We start from the raw sequence: 23,916 nt of genomic DNA on the forward strand, positions 1-23,916 counted from the left end.
ATCCAATTCTTCCAGTCATCCCCACTCCCCTGCCATCTCCCCATACCCTTTGATGCCCTGGCTAATCAAGAACCTATCTATCTCTGCCTTAAATGCACCCAATGACTTGGCCTCTACAGCCTCTTGTGGCAAAAAATTCCACAGATTTACCACCCTCTGACTAAAGTAATTTCTCTGTTCTAATGGACTTCCTTCAATCCTGAAGTCATGCCCTCTTGTCCTGGACTCCCATATCATGGAAAATAACTTTGCCATATCTAATCTGTTCAGGCTTTTTAACATTCATAATGTTTCTATGAGATCCTCCCTCATTCTCCTGAACTCCAGAGAATACAGCCCAAGAACTGCCTATCATTCTCATACAGTAACCCTTTAATTCCTGGAATCATCCTCGTGAACCTTCTCTGAACCCTCTCCAATGTCAGTATATCCTTTCTAAAATAAGGAGCCCAAAGCTGCACACAATACTCCAAGTACTCCAATATATTGAAATAATGTCTTGTCAGACTGTATACTGATGTTGTTAAGAAATAATATGGAAATGAGAAATAGGAAAGTGGCCAAGCATAGGCAACAAGGTACAGGGATAAGATGAGAAATTATTGGAGGAAGTCCTGCAAGAGTCCATTCCAGCAAGAGTCAGCATACTATTTTAAGTCTTCACAAGTAGAAAATTCTACATAACTTTGGCATGATAAATTACTAAATTGTTAGATAAGTTTGTATAGAGAATAAGAGATCACAAATTTACTTTCATCAAAAACAGATTTTTTTGGCTCTGTAAAGAAATAATAAATATGTTCTTCATAGACAAGTCATTTACATATGTCTCAGGAAACAATCTATTTATTTGAATACTATCAAGAACAGTCAAAATCCTCCTCTAAATTGTGGGAATACAAAGAATGTTCTTTAAGGAATTAATTATAGGAAATAAATTTAATTAAAAACAGCACAAAAATGTAAAGGTTTTATTTGGCAGATTGTTCATTCAGTAGAATAAATAAATGAGAATGTACATCTCAATATTTGTTGTAAGAACAGATACAATTAATATTTACAGCTTGCGTCAGCAAAGTACAGCAGTTAATTGCTTACCATATCATAGAGTTCAGAAACCACTATGTCTAATATGATCAAAATGGGAAAAGTGAACATGGAATAGAAATATTTTTCCTAGGAAACCAGAACCTGATGGCATTCATCGCAGAACAATGAGAAATCATGCATCATCATGTTCATGTACATATTATTACCCAAAACAAACTTTAAGATGTCATTTTAATAATCTTTAAATATATTTGTGTTTTCTCATATTGTGCTTAAGTCAATAGTGACATGTTTATATATTAGTGTGTTTCCTTTGAAACTTGAACTGAACATGAACTCACGATTGTCTGTCAACACAAATGTAAATGACCGTGGAGCTTGTATGTTAAGTTCCTGGAATTTCACAAATTTGCTTTTCTTGGTTTCCCAGCGGTAGACTTGGGTGAAGGAGTAATCACTGCCAAGAATGGCATACTGCCAGCCATTTATTTGGAGAGGCTGAAAGACCATGGCACCACGAGATGGAAAGGTCTGCTTTTCCACAAATCTGGAGGCTTCCCATTTCATCAGCTTGGAGTCTCCTATGAACCTGGTAAGGCAAATGTAGAGATCATCCTTGACTACAAAATGTTTCACTGCATACACGTCCTCCATCTCTGGAATATCTGTGCGCCACACAAACTGTTTCTGGTTTTTGTTCCACTGGAATATGACAGGACGCTGGGAGCTACTTGACAAGATTAAGTGTGGCTTATTAGCTATTTCGAGGTACTCCACATCAGTGTCTCTGAACCATGAATGTAGACTTTGATGAGAGTAGAATCCGTTTCCATTCCACTTGTACACTGTAGTTGATCCAGCCTTTGAAGTGTCTGCTATAACAAAGTACCATTCTCCTTCTATTTTGAATGTCTCAATGTCATTCGGTTTCCTGATTTTAATGTTGTCTACATCTTGCATCTTGATGAACTTGTTCGCAAAACTATCCCTCTTATAGATGTGAGAGCCACCAAATAACTGGGCCATAATAATAAATAGCTGGTCATCAATAACCAGAGGCTTGCAGAACACAGTGGAGCTCCCTGCACCAAGAAAAGCAATGTTAGTCATCAATCAAGAAAAGGCATAATCTAACACCACTGTCATACCTTAAGCTGTTAAGTCTTAAAGAAAGATCAAAGATAAAGATTAAATGTCAAATGTACATCAAAACATATAATGAAATGTGTCATTTGTGTCAAAGACCAACGCAGTCCAAGAATTGTGCAGTCCGTAAGTGTCACTATGCATCCAGCACCAATATAACATGCCCACAACTTACAAACACTAACCCATACATCTTTTTTGAATGTGGGGAGAAACCAGAGTGCCCAGAGGAAACTCACACAGAGATGGGAAGAATGTACTAACAGCTTACAGTCAGCGGCAGGAACTGAATCCCAATCTACCGATCGCTGGCAATGTAAAGCTTTACAATAACTGCTACACTACCATGACCCTCTTTTATATATTAATTTAAATATAAATTAAACTTAAATATAATATAAATATAATTATATTTTAATGCAAAATATAAATACAAAATTTTGATATTTTATATTAGATTTAAATTTACATTTTATAAAAATTCAAAGTTTAAATGGAGATACAATATACATTTCAGGTCATAGGTTTTAATATTAAGTGACATAAATTTAAAGATAGAAGAATTAAATGTGGTGGGGTTCATTGTAGACAGCAACACCAAATGCTCACTGGTGCTATCATACTCCTGCCTACAATGAAGATATTTAGTTATTAGTAAAGATTGGTATGACTGGACCTGTTTCTTTGAACCAGAGGAGGCATACAGAAGATTTTGTGAAGGTACAGAAAACCAATGGAGGCCTTAAATGGATGAATAGGAGGACCTAATAAATAACTAGCTTTGGGATAAGGAGGATGCTTCTTCAATTGGATCTTCCACTCTGGCAAGCTGTAGGTGTGGAGTAATTGAATGTATTCAAAGGAGAATTGTCAAACACATTTGAAATATGAAGGAGTCAGGGTGCATGAGGGAGAGAGAAGGTAAGTGGTGTTGAGATCAGCATATATTTGTTGAATGATGAACCAGGCTCATCAAGCTGATTGGGCTACTCCTGATAATTAACTGGCACAGAATTTAAGGCAGAAGAATTAAAATCAGTTTTTCTTACGCAATACGTGGTGATTCTCTGGAACTTACTGCAAGAAAGGCTGGCAAAGGCAGAAACCCTTACTGCATTTCAGAAGTTATGACCCAAAAAATTATGGGGTGAAATATGGAAAACACAATTGCCGTCAACAGCAAACAACAAGCTACCAGAGAAACTAAGTGCAGAAGCAGAGGGATAGTTGACACTTAGGGTCAAGGCCCTACATCAGAATCTAGCTCTGTTACAGCCAACAATTCACATAATGAGCTGAATACTCTGCTATGTCACTATTTTTTTATGATTTTATGAGGTTTCTAGAAAGTGTATAGGGAGGTGAAAACTATAATATATTAAAAAGGGCAACACACAGTTATACGGTACCTCTAATGTAGTAAACTGTCCACCAAGAAACATTATCAGACAAAACTGAATACCGAACTACATAAAGAGATAATGGGGCCAAAAGCTTGGCCAAAGAAGGACACACTTTGGAGCAACATAAATGAGACACAGATGAATTGCAGGGGAATTTCAGACATAAGGACAGGGAGCTGTCGACACAGCAGTTAAAAGTGGAGCATTTTTGAAGTCCAGGAACAGAAAGAAATTGGACAGTCTGGCCACAAACAGAGCAGGTGACAACACTGATCATTGTTTCCTGTCCATACCAATAATGTTGTCATAGTTTCTGAAAACCATCTCCACGTGATCCCATTCAAAAAAGCTACACTTCCCCACAGCAGGCTGTGCAATGACGACATTGGCATCATTCATGAAGGTAAAGGCTTCTATCGAAAGAGACTGAAATTGTAAAATTTGATCCACAGCAAACTCTATAAGACAAAAGGGGAAAGATAACAATGGGATAAGTTAATGCATCAATCAGGGTTCTACCACTTCAGTATGATAAAGTTGTTTTGTTGCAATCACCTGTTGTTATGCAGTCAAATTCCTTCAGTGAAAGGTTATTAATTTTACGACCCTGATACTCCAACGGACTGGCACAGTAGATCTGATCAACTGTTGCATTTGTGCTGCTTAACCATTCCACCAGCCACTTCAGTTTGCAGTCACAATGAAAAGAATTCCCTCTAAGATCTCTGCAATTAAAAATAATTCATAATAAGAAATTTTCTTTAAAGATTCATAGTTAATGAAGCAACACACTATCCCTGCACTCTGATGTAGATAGATAGTTCATTTTGCAAATGGGACACTCGAAGGTCAGTAGCTATAAGTCAACTAAAATAATCCTTGCATATCTACAGGTTAACTAAATTTAAAATACTTTTCACACTTTTAGATGACTAAATGCATCCTACTAGAATCTGAGACGGTGTCTAAGTGAACCAAAATCTCAACTAAACAGAGATCGATCAAACAAATGCAATTGGCCTCGGTCAAAGTCTAGAGAATCAAGTCTGAAAATGACAGTTTCAAAGTTTCAGTCCAAGGCAACTGAAACAAATGATAGTGTAGTTATAATAGGAGTTGTGTAACAGCACAGGAATATAGAAGAAATTTCAAAGAATTGATGGATTAGAGAATATTTCACAGATAAAAAATGGGTGAGACTTTAGCAGGAGAAAATTTCAGGTCACCCAATATAAGATTTCAGGCAAGAGATGTGACAAAATAACAGCAGTGGAGGGATCAATTGTGGTGATATATGCCAGAGTTAAAAATTTACAGATGCAAAATAAGATGGCTCCAAGGATAAAATTCAGAGATGACTGTTCAATAGTAGGAAGAGACACCACTGAAGATTCTAGCGTTGCGAATCAATAGAAGAGAAAGGCACTAAAGCCAATGGGAAGTCATGGAAATGTTTTTGAAAGCTGTGGTAGGTCAAGAATGATGTGAATCAATTGTTTACCACAATCAGAGTCAAACTTATACAAACATGGACACAAACCTTAATAAGTTAAACTATATAAAGAAGAACAGATATCATAAAAAAATTACAGTGATCACCAATATCTGAATCAATGGAGTGTTTACCACCAAGATCCAATAGTAACTGAAGGCCATCCAATCGTATATTCAGGTCTTCAATTAGCAGAAACTGGTTATTCTAGTCTCAGCAAATGGGATCCAAACACAGTTGGCAAAATTTACAATTACACTTCATCCCAGGCTAGACAGACATTTAATATAACAATAAAAGAAACTTGGCAATGTGTAATGTGGGTTGCCCTTTCACTCTCACCCCATTCTATCAGCAGTCGCAATTCCATTCTATTAAAAAATGAAATACATCCAATAACTTGTGCAAAAGCAAAACGCTCCAGTTGCTGGAAATCGGAAATAAAGCATCAAACATGCTTGAAATTCTCAGCAGGTCAGACAGCATCAATGAAGGTAAAGGCAGACAGCTGTCTGTGGCATTTTCTATTTGATGACCTTTCATCAGAACCAAGAAGTTCTAGTAAGAAGGCTCTCCACTGAACCCGCTGAGTATTTCAAGCACTTGCCATTGTAGTTTAGTCATCTAAAGAATCAAAGATCTTACATTATCAGTAAGAAAATCATAATTACAGATAATTCTTACACGTTAGTCAAAGCATCCAGCCCTTTGAATACATCCTTTGGAAGTGTTTGAAGGTTGTTGTTTGCCAAGCTTCTGTCAAAATAAAATTGTGAAATTCGGTTAATGCTAATTATTTTGAACATTATATTGAACTATAGTGTGGGGTACTGGCTGACGAAACTGGGAGAGCAGTTTTGAGACACGTGCAACACATTGCTTTGAGAAAAAAAGAACTGTGACTGCAGTGGCTGCAGCATCTCATTATTTCCTTCCACTGTCTTGCAACTTGCTTCATTGTCTGCTTAGAAACTTTAGTTGTACCCCTAGAATGCATTAGATATGCACACCAACTGTTTTCATCATTGGTCCTAGAGCAGTTCTCATATTTTCTTATGACATAGAAGGCCTTCAGAGCAATCCCATCATCCTATTTCCCTACTTAATTCCAATAACCTATTCCCTCATGCATGCTTACCAGCTCTAGTAAGAAACCATTCCACAAAAACTTCCCAAGGCTTGGACTGGTCACTGTTTTATTATTATCACATGTACAAACATACAGTGAAAAATTTATCTTGCATACCATTCATACAGATCAGATCACTACACAGTACTTTGAAGTAGAACAAGGTAAAACAATAACAGGGTGCAGAATAAAATTAGCAGTTACAGAGAAAATGCAGTGCAGGTAGACAAACATGTAAAAGGTCAAAACAGGGTAAGTTGTGAAGCACTTGGTGTTGGGACAGCACAGGAAAGATTGTTGGCGCTTTAGGATAAATCAACACTGTGTTGGGGAGTTTAGAGGAGAGTACTGCATGATACTGAAGTGTTTGGGAGAGAGACCAGCATTTGGTATTGGGGTTGAACTTAGTGTGGGGACACAGACTAGCACTATACTGGCGTTGATTGAGGGAGAGGCTGGCACTTGGTATTGGAGGGCACAGGAAGGAACAAACTGGTGTTGGGAGTATAGGCAAGAAATTGGCATGATATTGATGGGTTCAGCAAAGACCCTGACATGTGGAATTGATGTGGCTCAAGGGGTGGCATGATTTTAGTGGATACAAAGGTGGGTGACTTAGGATTCTTGGGACAGGTTACAGGAGATACTGGAAACTGGTGAAGGAAGCAGAGAAAGCATCACAATATAAGACATTGAAGCAGAATTAGGCCATTCGGCCCATTGTGTCTGCTCTGCCATCTGATCCTGGCTGATCCATTTCTCTCTCAACCCCATTCTCCTGCCTTCTCCCCATAACCTTCTATGCCCTGACTTATCAAGAATCTATCAACTTTTGCCTTAAATACACTTAATGACCTGGCCTCCACAGCTGTCTGTGGCAGTGAATTCCTCAGATTGACACTCTCTGGCTATAGAAATTGTTCCTCATCTTCGTTCTAAATGGACATCCCTCTTTACTGAGGTTGTAGCCTCTGGGTCCTAGACTCCCCCACTATTGGAAACATACTCTCCATATGTACCCTATCTAGACCTTTCATCAATCGAAAGGTTTCAATGAGATTCCCCCCACCACCAATCTTCTAAGTCCCAGCGACTACAGGCCCAGAGCCATCAAATGCTCCTCATATGATAAGCCTTTCAATCCCAGAATCATTTTTGTGAACCTCCTTGTAACCCTCTCCAATGTCAGCACATCCCTTCTTGGATAAGGGGCCAAATCTGCTCACGATACTCCAAGTGAGGCCTCACCAGTGCCTTATAAAGCCTCAGCATTACATCCTTGTTTTTATATTCTTGTCCTCTCAAAATGAATGCCAACACTACATTTGCCTTCCTCACCACCGACTCAACCTGCAAGTTAACTTTTAGGGAATCCTGCACGAAGACTCCCAAGACCCTTTGCACCTCGGATTTTTTTAAATTTTTGGCTTGTTTATAAGATATTCTACCGATTTATTTTTTCTACCAAAGTTCATGACCATATACTTCCTGACACTGTATTTCATCTGCTACTTCTTTGCCCGTTCTCCTAATCTGTCTAAGTGCTTCTACAGCCTCCCTGCTTCCTCTACTTTATCTGCCCCTGCACCTATCTTTGTATCGTCCGCAAACCTGGCCATTAAATCATTGACATAAAAGAATCGGTCCCACCACTAACCCCTGCAGAACACCACTAATCACCAGAAGCCAATCAGAAGAGGCACCCTTTATTCTCACACTTTGCATCCTGTCAGTCAGCCAATCTTCTATCTATGCTAGCATCTTTACTGTAATACCATGACTCTTACCTTGCTAAGCAGCCTCAGGTGTGGCACCTTGTCAAAGGGCTTCTGAAAATCCAAGTACACACAGCATCCACCATTTCTGCTTTGTCTATCCTGCTTGTTATTTCCTCAAAGAATTCCAACAGATTTGTCAGACGAGATTTTCCCTTAAGAAAACCATGCTGACTTTGGCCCATTGTGTTGGTTGTTCTAGGCAGGACCAGGTCTTGGGCTTGGTCTTGGTCTTGTAATCAGTCAGTGAGAATAAGCTCCTGGTGCTGGGGGCAATGAGGATCCAGATCATTACCACTAATTTACTCCGGCAGAGACCCGGGTTTAATCCCAGCCTCTCACACAAAATGCTGGTGAACACAGCAGACCTGGCAGCATCTATTGGAAGAGGTACAATCGACGGTTCAGGCCAAGACCCTTCGTCAGGACTAACTGAAAGAACTACTTGTGCTACCACTTGTGCTGGCAGCTCATTCGACACCCTCACCACCTTCTGACCTTCACCTTCACTCTCTTCTTTCAGTTAGTCCTGACGAAGGGTCTTGGCCCGAAACGTCGACTGTACCTCTTCCTAGAGATGCTGCTTGGCCTGCTGCATTCACCAGCATTTTGTGTGTGTTGCTTACATTTCCAGCATCTGCAGATTTCCTCGTGTTTGCGTTTTTAATCCCAGCCTCCTGTGCTGTCTGTGTAGAGTTTGCATATTCTCCCAGGGACAGCAAGGCTTTCTTCCAGGTGCTCTGTTTTTCTCCCACATTCCATGATGTGCAGCTTGGTAGGTTAACCGGCCATCACAACTTGCCACTCGTGTCAGTGAGTGGTAGGATCTGAGGAGTTGATGAGAGTGTGGGGAGTAGAAAAAAATGGATCAGTGGTTGATGGATAGACAGAGGGCTTGTTTCATTTTTATTACTCCCTATCACTTGAAAATAACTGCATTGTGCAATGGAATTTCAAGGTTTTTTTTCTAATTTGTTTTCCTTCATGTCTCTATTTCATAACCCTTTACTTACCAAGTAATGGGTTAAGGATGAAATGTGAAATGTATAAAGGGAACATGAGGGGGATCTTCTTCACTCAGAAGGTGGTGAGAGTGTGGAATGAGCTGCCAGCACAAGTAGTGGATACAGGTTCGATTTCAACACTTAAGAGAAATTTGTTTAAGTACATGGATGGGAGGGGTATGGAGGGCTATGGTCCGGGGTGCAGGTTGATTGGAGCAACACTTTCAGTACACTGGATGAACTCAGCAGGTCGGGCAGCATCAGTTAGAAACGATGAGTTGACATTTCGGGCCGGAACCCTTCGTTAGGACTGAAGAATGAAAGATGGGGAAAGATTTGAAGGATGCTTGTAGCTTCAGTTGAAAGACCAGTAATTTGAAAGACAAAGGGATGGGGAAGGGGAAGCATTGACGTCATAGCCCTGAAAACAATGGGTAGTAGAAGAAGGAGGTGGAACCATGAGGGAGCTGGGGGAGGGGTTAGAGTGAAATAGGGTTAGAGGAAGGGAGGGGGAGGGAATTACCGGAAGTTGGAGAATTCTATGTTCATACCAAGGGGTTGGAGACTACCTAGACGATATATGAGCTGTTGCTCCTCCAACCTGAGTTTAGCCTCATCATGGCAGTAGAGAAGGCCATGTGTGGACATATCTGAATGGGAATGGGAAGCAGAGTTGAAGTGGGTGGCTACCGGGAGATCCTGTCTGTTGTGGCGGACGGAGTGGAGGTTGATTGGACTAGGCAGATAGTTAGTTTGGCACAGACTAGATGCGCCAAAGAGTCTAGTTCTATGCTTTAGTGTTCTATGACTCGAAGTCTTCTGTTCCTCCATCAATCCAACAGAAATGTTAGCATCATCAAATTGCAATTTCTTGATTCAACTTGTTTGCTATCAAAGTCTTTTCAACCTTGGCCCATATGCAGTTTGCCCAATCAAAAATGACAGATGTACAGTGGCGTGCAAAAGTTTGGGCACCGGGTCAAAATTTCTGTTACTGTGAATAGCTAAGCGAGTAAAAGATGACCTGATTTCCAAAAGGCATAAAGTTAAAGATGACAAATTTCTTTAATGTTTTAAGCAAGATTATTTTTTAATTTCCATCTTTTACAGTTTCAAAATAACAAAAAAGGAAAAGGGCCCAAAGTAAAAGTTTGGGCACCCTGCACGGTCAGTACTTAGTAACACCCCCCTTGGCAAGTATCACAGCTTGTAAACGCTTTCTGTAGCCAGCTAAGAGTCTTTCAACTCTTATTTGGGGGACTTTCACCCATTCTTCCTTGCAAAAGGCTTCTAGTTCTGTGAGATTCTTGGGCCGTCTTGCATGCACTGCTCTTTTGAGGTCTATCCACAGATTTTCGATGATGTTTAGGTCAGGGGACTGTGAGCGCCATGGCAAAACCTTCAGCTTGCACCTCTTGAGGTAGCCCATTGTGGATTTTGAGGTGTGTTTAGGATCATTATCCTGTTGTAGAAGCCATCCTCTTTTCATCTTCAGCTTTTTTACAGACGGTATGATGCTTGCTTCCAGAATTTGCTGGTATTTAATTGAATTCATTCTTCCCTCTACCAGTGAAATGTCCCCCGTGCCACTGGCTGCAACACAAGCCCAAAGCATGATCGATCCACCCCTGTGCTTAACAGTTGGAGAGGGGTTCTTTTCATGAAATTCTTCACCCTTTTTTCTCCAACATACCTTTGCTCATTGCGGCCAAAATTCAGCTTCAGAAGTTTGCAAAGGAACATCTAAACAAGCCTGATGCATTTCGGAAAAAAGTCCTATGGACTGATGAAGTTAAAATAGAACTTTTTGTGAAAGAAATCAAGGCAGTAATCCATTCTCTATCTATGGATAACTATGCTTACTCTACGTAACCTTTGTAGTTTGCAAATCCTTTTAAAGTTCTTGATTGGATTACTACCTGTACTTATAAATGTTAAGCATATCCTTTAAACATCATACCGGTCATCATGGCAGTAAGAGGGCAAAAGTGTCGTAGACACTATATGAGATCAGCACAATTTATTGCCATTGACTGAGACAGTTTGCATGATCTCATTGGAACATCACTCAAAGTTAACACTGTAAAATAACCTTAAATCCTGAATAATGTTACAATCCTACTTCTTTTGTAAGCCTCATTCACAAATCCTGCTGAGAGGGTTGAACAGGAAGCTCAGGCAACGTCGGACTGGCACCATTTCTAAACCTGACTGTCAATTTCACCATGTCCTAACAAACTCGTCAGATAATATGACCTGTGTCAACAATGAACCAGATCTCAACGGGTGCAATAAATGTCAACATTTACTTATTACTTTCAACGGTGAATGAAACAAACATGAGCACGACTTCAAGAGGGAAAAAGCAAAACCAATACTTCAAAACATAGAATGTTTACATACCATCATTCATTTATTCAGAAGAACCACATTAGCAAATACTAAAACATAAGGTACTATTGTCTAGCAGTAAAAATAATAGATAACAGACATGAATGAAAACAATCTATTTCTCTGTTTAAATACAAGCTCTACAAAGTATTAAGTTTTGATGGAATGTATTTGAAATTTAAGAGCAGGAATGCCAACTCTAGTTGCATGTATTCCAAGAAATTACAACTGCACTGCTTAGTCAAGCAGCCTTAGCACTTTAAGTTTAATCAATAAGAACAGTTAAACAAATTGAAATCAATTTATTAAATTTAATGTGTCTATGATTTTTCTCCTGGGTTGTCTGTGACCAGATCAATCTCAATTCCTGATGTCTTCAGTACAGCCCAGGGACATCAGCACCACAACTCATGAGAAGGTTGAAAACTATTCATTCAGTCCTTCCTATCTCATTCTATGCTGCTGTGACAACAGAGGCACAGTGATTAACTCCACTGGCTGTACAGTTACTTTTTGAATAAATAATTTTAAAAATGGTAATGTAAATCCCATTTGGCAATGAAAACGTGTTCTAGTTCAGTTACAATTCTTCAGTAAGAGGAAGAGTCCTTGTCTCAAGCAGAGAATATCTGATTGTGCAAACCATGGTCATTTAGACCTAAAGATTGCATTACAAAGGTTACCCATGAGGGAAAGAATATGACCTTTTCAGCTTATCCTGTCTATCCTTTGTCCTACAGAAAGTGTTGATTTGTGCCTCCATTTCCCTACAAATGGAACTATCAAGTAGGACAAGACCATAAAGAGCCAAAAAGAAAACCATTTAAGAGACACAAATGCTGGGTTTGCTGGCTTGGGCCACACTTTCACCACTGTTAATGACTGCTCACTCAGTATTTACTTTGAACCACTTACTGTCCATGAACTTCCACCGAATCTACATCTCATCTCATCACAAATACTTTCTGTGCCTTTCTCCCTTCTGCATACATCTAATTTCCCTGTAATGTTTTGTTAAATAACACATTATATTAATAAGATTTAGTAAGCAGGTTCCATTACAGCCCATGATGTCAGTTAGTTACAAACAGATTGCTGTAATTTGGTGAGATGGCTTTAAAGTATCAAGGGTCCACATTTCTAGTAAGTGAAGAATTTTATCTTTTGAAGTTTTCTGTTATATTTTGACACATTTTTTTAAACCCAGTAAGTGGTTTAAAAATCGTTTACATCTAGTCATGTATTGCACTCTATCAAAAAGTCACTGTTTATAAGGGCTGTTTAAAATTTTCTCCTTTTTTGATACTTGATAAATTTCCTTCTATTATTGATTTAAAATTTTTACAAAAACACCATTAGAGTCAACATGTAATCAACAGAGCTTAGATGTCAGGAAGCATGTATAAAAGGCAGCTGATCACGAGCTATGCCTGGCCTTAATGACAAATGTGAAGATTTACCCCAGGGAAGCTGTAACAAATTAGAAATTCTTTGTCATACATCCTATTAATGCAGAAATCAGAAACCCAACTGAAAACAATAATTGCTGCATGATGATACATTGCTGCTCCAAGGTCTGGCTCCTTTAAAATTAAGTCACCTTAAAAATTTCATTCCTTAAACGGTGTATTTTCCCAAGGGATTAAGCAAATGTTTTTGAAAGCCAAAAGCAAGAAGAAACACAAGATAGAAACAAAACAGCCAGAGAAACATTTGGCAAGCCTTTCATGTAAGTCATCAAAATTCTATTTGGAAAAGCACAAGCTAATATTTTAAATGGTCACATTCCTGCAGAGAAGTCTTTCTATAAAGGTTATCACTCCATCCACTTAAGCAATGTTTAATTTTCTTTGTGCCCCAGCCACGTTTCTGACTAAGACTGGTAGACTGTATTTGTTTTACTTTGCAAATGAAGTCACATCCATTTTAAAATTAGGCTGAGAGTCTCACACTAAATTTAAGAAGTCACATTCAAATAAAGCAGTAACTCTGAGATTTTATGGGTCAGCCGCCAGTTTCCTACTGTAATTCCAATGAAAGGCTGGCATAAACATGAGAAGGGTAATGTAAACAGGTGATGAGACTGGTTAATGATGCGGGGAGGGGAGATGGAAGACTGAACAAAGAGAGAGCGATCATAAGCGTAACACCTGACTCCATCTGTCCAGCATCCAGATACCTATCAACCTGGGTTCTTTCCCCTTGGATCACTATTCCTATCTTCTCCCCTCCATCATGGTTTCATCTGCTCATCTTTCCTCTCTTATCTGCTTCCACCTATTACCTTCCAACTTCTGTCTCTTCCCTCCCCCCATTTGCCTATTTGTCCCTTCTTATCTGTTTCTACCTATCACCCATCAGCCTTTGTCTCTACACTCTTCCTTCATTCTACCCCATCTGCCCATCATCTCCACGTTATATGGTTCTATCTATCACTACTAGTTTCTGCCAAACCCCTCTACCATCTGCTCATCATCCCCTCATCTGGTTCCACCCATCACCTACCAGCCTCTGGCTCACCACCTGCCCCTCACCCCCACAGTTATAAATACAGCTCTCTACCCCTCACATTTTTAGTCCGGTTATAGTCAGAGAAAACTGAAGCACAGAAGCAGTCCCCTTGGCCCATCTGGTCTGTCTCGAACCATTTAAACTGCCTAGTCTCATTGACCATCACCCAGATCATACCCCTCCAAACACTTCCCTCCATGTACCTAACCAAACTTCTCTTAAATGTTGAATAGAAATTGCATTCACCACTTGTGCTGGCAACTCATTCTACACTCTCACCACCCTCTGAATAACGACGTTCCCCTCACGTTTCCCTTAAACATTTCACCTTTCACCTTTAACCCATGACTTCTAGTTGTAGTCTCATCCAACCTCAGTGCAAAAAGCCTGCATGTACCCCATCTATACCCTCCATAATCTTGTACAGTATCAAATCACCCCTCTATCATCTATGTTCTAATGAAGTTTTAACCTATTCAATCTTTCCTTAAAGTCCCAGCAGGTCCTCAAGTCCCGGCAACACCCTTGGAAGTTTTCTCTGTACTCTTTTAATCTTATTTACATCTTTCCTGCAGGAAGGTGGCCAAAACTGCACACAAACTGCCTCACCACTGTCTTATACAATTTCAACATACATCCCAACTCCTGTACTCAATACCTTGATCTATGAAGGCCAATGTGCCAAAAGCTTTCTTTATTTTCATATTTATCTGTGACACCACTTGCAATGAACATGACCTGTATTCTCAGATCCTTTTGTTCTACCACACTCCTCAGTGCCCTACCACTCACTGTGTAAGACCTTCCCTGGATAGTCATCCCAAAATGCAACACCTCACACTTGACTGCATTAAATTCCATCTGCATTTTTCAGCCCATTTTTCCAGCTGGTCCAGATCCCACTGCAAGCTTTGATAGTCTTCCACAAGGACCCAGCACTGATCCCTGCGGGGCTCCACTAGTCACGGGCCTCCAGTCAAAGAGACAACCATTTACTCCCACTCTCTGTCTTCTCCCGCAAAGCCAATGTCTAATCCAATTTACCCCTCATCTTGAATTTCAGATGACTGAAACTTCTTCACCAACCTCCCATGCAGGACCTTGTCAAAGGCCTTGGTAAGGTCCATGTAGACACCATCCACTGGCTTCATCAACTTTCCTGGTAACTTCCTAGAAAAACTCTGTGAATTGGTTAGACATGACTTAACACACACAAAGCCATGTTGACTATTGCTAATTAGTCCCTGTCTATTCAAATACTTATATATCCAGTGCCGTAGAACATCTTCCACTAACTTTCCCACTACTGATGACAGGCTCACCTGTCTAAAATTTTCTGGCTTTTTCTTAGAGACTTTGTTAAACAGTGCAATAACATTAGATATAATCCAGTTCTCCGGCACCTCACCTGTGGCTAAGGATGTTTTAAATATCTCTGCTGGGGCTCCTGCAATTTCTACATTAGCCTCCCACAGGGTCTGAGGGAACACCTTGTCAGGCTCTGGAGATTTATCCACCCAAATTTGCCTGAAGACTGCAAACAGCTCCTTCTCTGTAATCTGTACAGGGTCCATGACCTCTCTGCTGCTTTGCCTCACTTCCATAGACTCTGTGTCCATCTCCCAATTAAATACAGATGCAAAAAAAAATCATTTTGAGATCTCCCCCATCTCTTTTGGCTCCATGCATAGATTACCAATCGGATCTTCCGGAGGACCAATTTTGTCCTTTGCAATCCTTCTGCTCTTAACATTTCTGTAGAAGCCCTTAGGGTTCTCCTTCACCTTGTCTGCTAGAGCAGCCTCATGCCTTCTTTTAACCCTCCTGATATCCTTAAGTGTTCTCTTGCATTTCTTATACTCCTCAAGTACCTCATTTATTCCTACCTGCCTGTAGCTGCTATGCACCTCCTTTTTCTTAACCAGGGCCTCAATATTTACCGAACACCAAGAGATATCTAAACCTGTTATCTTTACCTTTTACTCTGACAGGCACATACAGGCTTTGTACTCTCGAAATTTCACTTTTGAAGGCCTTCCACTTACCAAGTACTCCTTTGCCACCTTTGCCAGAAAACAACCTGTCCCAATCCACAGCTGCCATATCTTTTCTGATACCATCAAAATTTCAACCTGAGGACCAGACCTATCCTTTTCCATAATTACCTTCAAGCTAATGGCATTATGATCACAAAATGGAAAATGTACCCCTACTCAAAACTTCTGTCATCTGCCCAGCCTCATTTCCTAATAGCAGATCAAGTACCACACAATCTCTCATTGGGACTCTTGCGTACTGATTACGGAATCTTTCCCGAATGCGTTTGACAAATTCTATCCCATCTAGTCCTTTTACACCATGGGAGTCCCAGTCGATATGTGGAAAGTTAAAATCACCTACTATAACAACCTTATGTTTCTTGCAACAGTCTGAGATCTCTCTACAAATTTCTTCCTCTAAATCCCACGGACCATTAGATGGTCTGTAACATAATCCCATTAACATGGCCATACCTTTTCTTAATTCTCAGTTCCACCCATAAAACCTCACTAGATGAGTTCTCCGGTATGTCCTGACTGAGCACTGCCATCATATTTTCCCTGACTAGTAACACCACTCCTCCTACTCTATCACATCTATTGAGCGGCCAGTGCTGCCTCTCCCGCAACCAAGTCACATTAATGGCTATAAAATTATAATGCCATGTGTTGATCCAAGCCCTGAGCTCATCTGCCTTTCCTATAATACTTCTTTCATTGAAGTATACACAACTCAGAACTTTAGTCCCACCGTGCTCAATCTTTTGATTCTTGACCTTGTCTGAGGTCTTAACAACATCTGTCTCCACAACCACCCACTATCTGTTCTGGCACTCTGGTTCCCATCCCCATATAGATCTAGTTTAACACCATCTCCCCACCTCCCCCCCCCCACCCCCATGCAGTACTAGCAAACATTCCTGCTAGTACCCCTCCAGTTTAAGTGCAAACCATCATCCATACAGGTTGCACCTTCCCTGGAAGAAAGCCCAATGATCCAAAATTCTAAAACCCTCCCTTGGAGATCAACTCCTTAGCCATGTATTAAACTGTATGATCTTCCTATCTCTGGCCTCACTAGCCTGCGGCCTGCGAACACAACCCTGGACATTCTGTCCTTTAACTTAGCACCTAACTCCCTGAACTCACTTTGCAGAATCTTGTCCCTCTTCCTACCTAAGCACAAACAAGAGAAAATCTGCAGATGCTGAAAATCCAGTCTGGTCTGGTCCTGCTGAAGGGTCTCGGCCCGAAATGTCAACTGCACTCTTTTCCGTAGATGCTGCCTGGCCTGCTGAGTTCTTCTAGCATTTTCTGTGTGTTGCCTCTTCCTACCTACTTCCAAGAATGAATCATAAAAACTATCAGAACCCTGAAGCCCCCTCCCCCAATGAAGGAAACAGTAAATAAACTGAAAAAAAATCTACCTAATGCTTTTTGCCTTCTCTCACTCAAACTTCTCCTCGCTGAAGCCTCGAAGATCTAAAGCCTCAAAAACACCACTCTAGCACTGTTGCAGGTATCAGCCCAAAATGTCAACCATCCCTTTGCTTCCACAGATACTGTTGAACCATTGACTTGTTCCAGGAATTTTTCTTTTGCTCCAGTCCCTTGTATCTCCATTCATGTGAATGTGACTTGAATTGTAGTGTATGAGCTGTAAAGAGCACTTGGACAAACTTAGATTGTTTTCTCTGGAGCTTTGGAGACAAAGAAGCCCAAAATTATGAAAACCATAAATAGGGTAGGCAGTTTCACTTTTCCTCTAGAGGACACAGGTTTAATGTGAGAGGGGGAGGTTTAAAGGAGATATATGAGGCCAGTATTTTTTAAACACAGAGGGTAGCAGGTGCTGGGACATCTTGCCAGGAAGTGGCAGAAGCAGATACACCAGCAACATTTAAGAGACATTTTGACCAATACAGCTGGAGATGAAGGGATATAGACCGTGTAGAGGAAGATGGGACTAATTTGGATTGGCATCATGGTTGGCACTGACATTGTGGGCCAAGGGGCCTATTCATGTACTGTACTGTTCTATGTTCACTGTCAAATTGTGTACGACTGCAAGCTAACAGAAGTTTCAGAGAAAATGATATCTTTCACCCACGATGTCATCTCACCACATGTTCCACTGATCTGACCACAGAGAAAATTCCAGATGAACAGCTTTAATAATCAACAGATGAACTTAAAAGGAACAACAAACTTGAACTTGGAACTTGAGCTCAGAGTGGGGTGAAGCGGAATGAAGCATGAACAGTGGAATTGATTATTTTAACCAAATGGACCATCTTGATGCTATTTGTGTTTTTATTTCTAAATACATTTAGATAGCATGTAACATGATAATGGGTTACAGTATTTCTATTTTGTACTTTGCCTGTATCACAGCAATAAACCAACTATTGAAAGAGATGTGGAAATAATACATTGATTTCACTCTAACTGAACAGCACATTATTTCCAGCTATTACTACACAAGGATTATTTCACTGTCTCAAACATTTATAATAATGGCACAAAACATAATGCAAAGATTGTACTGAATGAGAAGAGATATACTTACAGGTGAATAAGTGATTTAAGTCCTCTAAAAGCATACCTGGAGATGGACTGGATTTTATTGTTTTCTACAAACCTAAAAGAAAGGTGAGCATTTCAGTATCATTTTGGTAGCACCCAATTACTATTCAGTGAGAATGTGTCCACAGTTGTCATCTACTTACAAATACTCAAGCTGAGAGAGACCAAGGAAGGCATCATCACCAACAGTATCAAATGAGTTGGAGGTGAACAAGCTGTTAGGAAAATAAAAGGAGAGTATTTTTCTTTTCAGGTGGTATATTACATCATTATTGTTGCTGACAATATTCATATGGGGGGAACGTCGACTCAGACCATGATAGGCCTGCGTCGGGCATTTTCATGCCTTACAATTCGCAGATTGGAAGTCTGTGTGGGGCGCCAATCCTCGCACAGACTAGAGCAATGTGTGATTAAGTGCCTTGCTCAAGGGCACAAACACGCTGCCACAGCTGAGGCTCGAACTAGCAACCTTGAAGTAACTAGACGAACGCCTTAACCACCTGGCCACGTGCCCAACGTATTCATGTAAGTCAGTGTAATATGCTCTGTTTAAAACAGACACCTAAAAGTCTCTATCTTTTGACATCATTTCACTTTAAAGTAACATTAGCTGACCATTCTTACTGAACGCTTGCCATTTCCTGGGTCAAGATGGTGCTGCCTAGCTGGTGCCAAGTTAATGAATATTCTGTTTTCTCTCTCCTAAACAGTAGACTTGGAAGAAGGAATGGTTATTTGCCTAGTATTGCCAGGTCATGCAAACTCAAGTTAAAAGCAACACTGAAAACCAAACTTGGCCACCACAGGCCATTAAACACCCTGCAAGCATTAAGGTAAACTAAATACTTCCATGCTCCCTTTAGAGAGCAAACTTTAAAGCAACCATAATCAAAGATTGTAATTTACACATATTTAAAATGGAGAAAAATACATTATTGAAAAACTGGGGGACTGAAGCCATGGGCATCTATCAGAGAGAAGAAAAATTGAGGCCAGCATAGATCAGCCATGATGTGTGGAATGGTGAGGAGGCTTGAGGGGCAGAGTGGCCTACTCCTGGTCCTATTTTCTTGTGTTCCTGTGTTATGGATTTGTAGCTGCAATAGTGATGTTCACTTCCTTCATGTGGCTGTTTTGATACCACAATTGTAAGATTATTTCTGTATTTTATATTTTTACAGATGCTCCCTTTTACTTATAAGATAACAGAAATCAGTCCAAGGGGTTAACAATAGTAAGGAATAAATATGGCCCATTAGGGGTGTATTAGAGGTTCTTTCCAGAGATGTTACACTGAAGTCCCATCTTCCACCTAGAGTTATCTCTAGTCTCCTGTCTACAAGCACTTTGGAAGATACTGATATTGTCAAAGGCAAAAGAAATTTAGAACCTTTCCGTTAGCATCAGGGTCAAAACAGTTCCAGTAGACAAATGGAAAAACTCACTGAATAACCCTTTCATGTAGAATGACAGAACTGTTAGGCAAAGAAGGAGACCACCAATATCACCAGGTCCAGTAACAGTTATTACCCCACAACTATCAGACTCCTGAACCACCGTGGATAACTTTATTCACCACAATTTCTTTCACCACTATTCTGAACTGATTTACTTTCAAGGACTCTTTACATCTCATGTTCTCAGGATTATTTTTATTTGCACAGGTTGTCTTTTGCACATTGATGTTCAAGTCAATGCCCTTATGACATATTTGCTCTTTCCAAGATGGCACTGGTGAATCACTGCGACGTGTTACAGGCTGCTTACAAAACTTCTACATATATTTCTGAATTATTCTTCCTGCAATCTGCGTACTGTAATTTCCCTTCAAACAACATACTTTTGAACCGTCTTCATGAATTAGCAATTTCATGATCTTCTGAAGGTCTCGGCAGATTTAACTCTCTAACATGCAGAAATGGCACCTTTAAGTATATCGCCATGGCTGGAAGAGAGGGAGGAGTGAAGGACTCTAAACTAGGATGAAACGCAAAGGAATGAAACTCCAGCATCTTGTTAACAAACGTTCAGTCACTGGAGAACAAGTTTGAGGACCTAAGGGCAAGATTGCTCTATTGGTGGGAAATGAGGAATTGCTGTGTTCTGTGTTTCACAGAAACGTGGCTCTCTCCAGACATGCCAAATACATGAGTAAAGAATCGTGTGCTTCTCAATACACTGGCTGGCCTGGACTGCTGATTCAGAGAAGGCAAAAAGGTGGTGGAGGGATGTGGGGGTTGTACTTCATGATAAACTCTCTGTGGTGCTTGGGTGCAGCAACCTAGAACATCTGATGATTAAGTTCTGACTGTTCTACTCACCAAAAGAGTTCTCCTCCATGATCCTGATCGCATTTGACATACCACCAAAAGCAGATGTTAAATGAGCACTTGATGTTTTGAATGCCACGATTAGCAAACAGGAAACAGCCTATCCCGATGCTTTTCAAACCATAGTTAGGGACTTCATCAGGTTTGCTTAAAGAAATCTCTGCCCAATTATCATCAACATATCACCTGCAGCACTGTTGACCATTGTTACACCATGATTAGAAATATCTACCATTCCATGCCTAGACCACGTTTCAGGAAATCTGATCACTTAGCTGACCCCCTCCGACCTACATACAGGCAGAGGCTAAAGAGCAAGACTTTCGAAAAAAGGACATCAAAGAGGTGGTTGCGGGAGGCAGAGGAGTGGCTACAGGATTGCTTCGAGTTGGTAGACTTAGTCTCGTTCAAAGACTCATCAGAGGAAATACACCATGATTGCCACAGATTTTATAAAAACAGTTGTAGACGAGTGTGTCCCCACAAAATCATTCAGTCTTCCCCAACCAGAAGCCCTGGATGAACGACTAGATCCACAACCTTCTGAGGGCCAGCTCAGTGGCATTAAGGTCTGGTGTCCAAGTTAAAGACAAGAGGTCCAGGTACGATCTCCGGAAAGCCATCTCACATGCAAAGTAGCAATTCAGCCCTAACTTAAATCACTGAAAGATGTTCAACGGTTGTGGCAGGGCTTGAGTGCCATCACCTCCCACAAAGTGAAACCAAGAGACGTAGGTGACAACAAAGTTTTGCTCCCAGATGAGCTCAATGCCTCTTATGCTCACTTTGACCACAAAAGCAAGGAGGCACCTTCACAAACTCCCACAGCCCCCAATGACCCTGTGATTTCAGTCTCTGAGCCCGATATGAGAGCATCCTTCAGGAGAGTGAACCCACAAAAAGCCTCTGGATCACAGCGGGTACTTGGCTGAGTACTAAAGACCTGTGCTGATCAGCTGGCTGGAGTGTTCACCAATAAGTTTAACCTTTGCCTCAAGTAGGCTTCAATTATACCTGTACTTAAGAAGAATGTGGTAACCTGCCTCAATAACTATCATCCAGTAGCACTTACGTCCACAGTAATGAAGTGCTTTGAGAGGTTGTTAATGAAACATATCAACCCCTGCCTGAGAAGCAATTTTAGTCCATTCCAATTTTCCTACCATCACAACAGGTCACCAGCAAATGTCATTTCATTGGCTCCTCATTCAATCATGGAACATCTGGACAGCGAAGATGCATTCAATAAAGATGCTCTTCATTGATTACAGCTCAGCATTCAATACTATAATCTCCTCTGAACTAATCAATAAGCTTCAAGATCTTGGCCTCACTACCTCCTTGTGCAAATGGATCTTCTATTTCCTCACTGGCAGACCCCAGTCAGTTCATATCAGCAAGAACCTCTCTTCAACAATCTCTAACAGCACAGCTACAACACAGGGCTGTGTACCTAACTTCACTCATCCCATTACTGAACTGTTTCCTCAACCCATGGAATCACGTTCAAGGACTCTTCATCTCAAATTCTCAATATTTATTACTTATTTATTTAATTATATGGTTTTTTTGAATTTGCACATTGTCCTGTTGTGTGTGGTCTTTCAAATACAGTATTATATAGTGTTTCTTGGATTTACTGTGTATGCTTGCAAGAAAACGAATCTCGGGGTTGTATATGGTGAAATACATGTACTTTGATAATAAATTTACTTTGAACTTTGAAATGCTGCTATGAACAAATCTATTTAAAAGCTGCTTGATGAGTTTTAACGGTTTAAAATCATTTGAGTGTATACAATGTGTTTTATCCTCGTCCCCAGTAAGAAATTTAAAGTATTTTTGCTATAATTTAAAATAAATTATAATTTTACCCCTTTAGAAATTTTGCTGCAGTCAATGCCTTTGCAGTTACCAAGGGCTGAGGTGCCAAAAATACCTGATTCCTTTCTCGAGTTTGGATGCGGCAAGCGCTTTTTAAATGGTTAATTTCTTTCCTATTATTGGAAAGGACTCATTTCCCCGCTCTATCTACATCTATGTCCGAACCTCTGTTGTTACAGAACCCAGTGCGAAGAATAATAAACGAGGTTTTGAGAAAATCCTGAATAATTTGGTTCAGAAACATGGCAAATGACCCGCGTTGCGTTAGAGATTTCATATAACGATAATTTTTCCTCGCTGTTATAATAGCCTGACGATTTAAGACAGACTTGTTGACTGCTAATCTTAGCATACACCATGGACCATTGCAATCATAAATGTTCTTGTTCTTGACACGTCCGTTGCTTCCACGCAAAATACGAAGGGAAATTTGGTAAAAAAAAACACACCAAGGACACGGTAGCCTACTCGAATAAACAGTGGAATCTTACAGCAGCTGCAGAGACGGCATGAGTAAGAAGCTGCCTTCTGGGATTTCACTGAATCCAGACTTCACAAATGATCTGTAAACAAAATAACTGCATTAGAATGCCAGAATTACGAATGCTAATCAGCGGACATTGTTGGCAAACGCATACACTCCAATTTGGCCACAAAACCTAAATATTTTGTAAGTCGGGTTATCAGTATTCACGATAGTCTATTTTTAGCTAATGAGTGACAGAGATGCAACAAAGGTAACATCCTTGTGTCTATTTATTGGTTCCGTACCGTACCGTACAGTGTTAATGCACCATTATATAACCAGCATCTCAAGGCGTTTCCGCTTCCATTACTGTTAAATAACAGTTACATTGCATACCGCAGATAGAATACTCACAAGGAGACCACACCAGAGGGAAAACTGTGGGGAATAGATTTTCTATTTTCACACAAAGCATTGTCCTTCGAGCAAGTGCATCCTGCAGGACATTTTACCGCTTTCTTTGCTTCAATTAAGAGCCATAAGTAGATAATCCACAGGAGCAAGGAACACCATTTTGCGTTTCTATTTCGATTTCCCATTCTTCTATACACACTTGATGGCAATCGCGCCAAATGATATCCCAGCTCATGAACTGGTTTGAGCCGTAACCCCCTTCTTGTCTGAAGCTAAAACTCTCCTGCTTAACA

General features: G+C 40.3%; 1 protein-coding gene across 2 annotated transcripts; it reads right to left on the reverse strand.

Moving 5' to 3' along the window:
- Positions 1 to 1,065: 1,065 nt before the first annotated feature.
- Positions 1,066 to 23,916, reverse strand: LOC140201339 (leucine-rich glioma-inactivated protein 1-like). 2 transcript variants are annotated; one of them, XM_072265322.1, is made up of 8 exons: positions 23,624 to 23,916; positions 23,235 to 23,306; positions 18,670 to 18,741; positions 18,510 to 18,581; positions 5,776 to 5,847; positions 4,155 to 4,324; positions 3,893 to 4,057; positions 1,066 to 2,132 (listed from the first exon to the last, which is right to left on the reverse strand). In XM_072265322.1, exons 1-8 carry the CDS (start codon positions 23,806 to 23,808, stop codon positions 1,312 to 1,314), a joined length of 1,629 nt encoding a protein of 542 aa, XP_072121423.1. In that variant the 5' UTR covers positions 23,809 to 23,916; the 3' UTR covers positions 1,066 to 1,311. The 2 variants fall into 2 exon arrangements, with proteins under 2 accessions (XP_072121423.1, XP_072121516.1); XM_072265415.1 differs by lacking the exon at positions 23,235 to 23,306.

This window comes from Mobula birostris, chromosome 1, assembly GCF_030028105.1.
Source record: "Mobula birostris isolate sMobBir1 chromosome 1, sMobBir1.hap1, whole genome shotgun sequence".
Lineage (NCBI taxonomy): Eukaryota > Metazoa > Chordata > Chondrichthyes > Myliobatiformes > Myliobatidae > Mobula > Mobula birostris.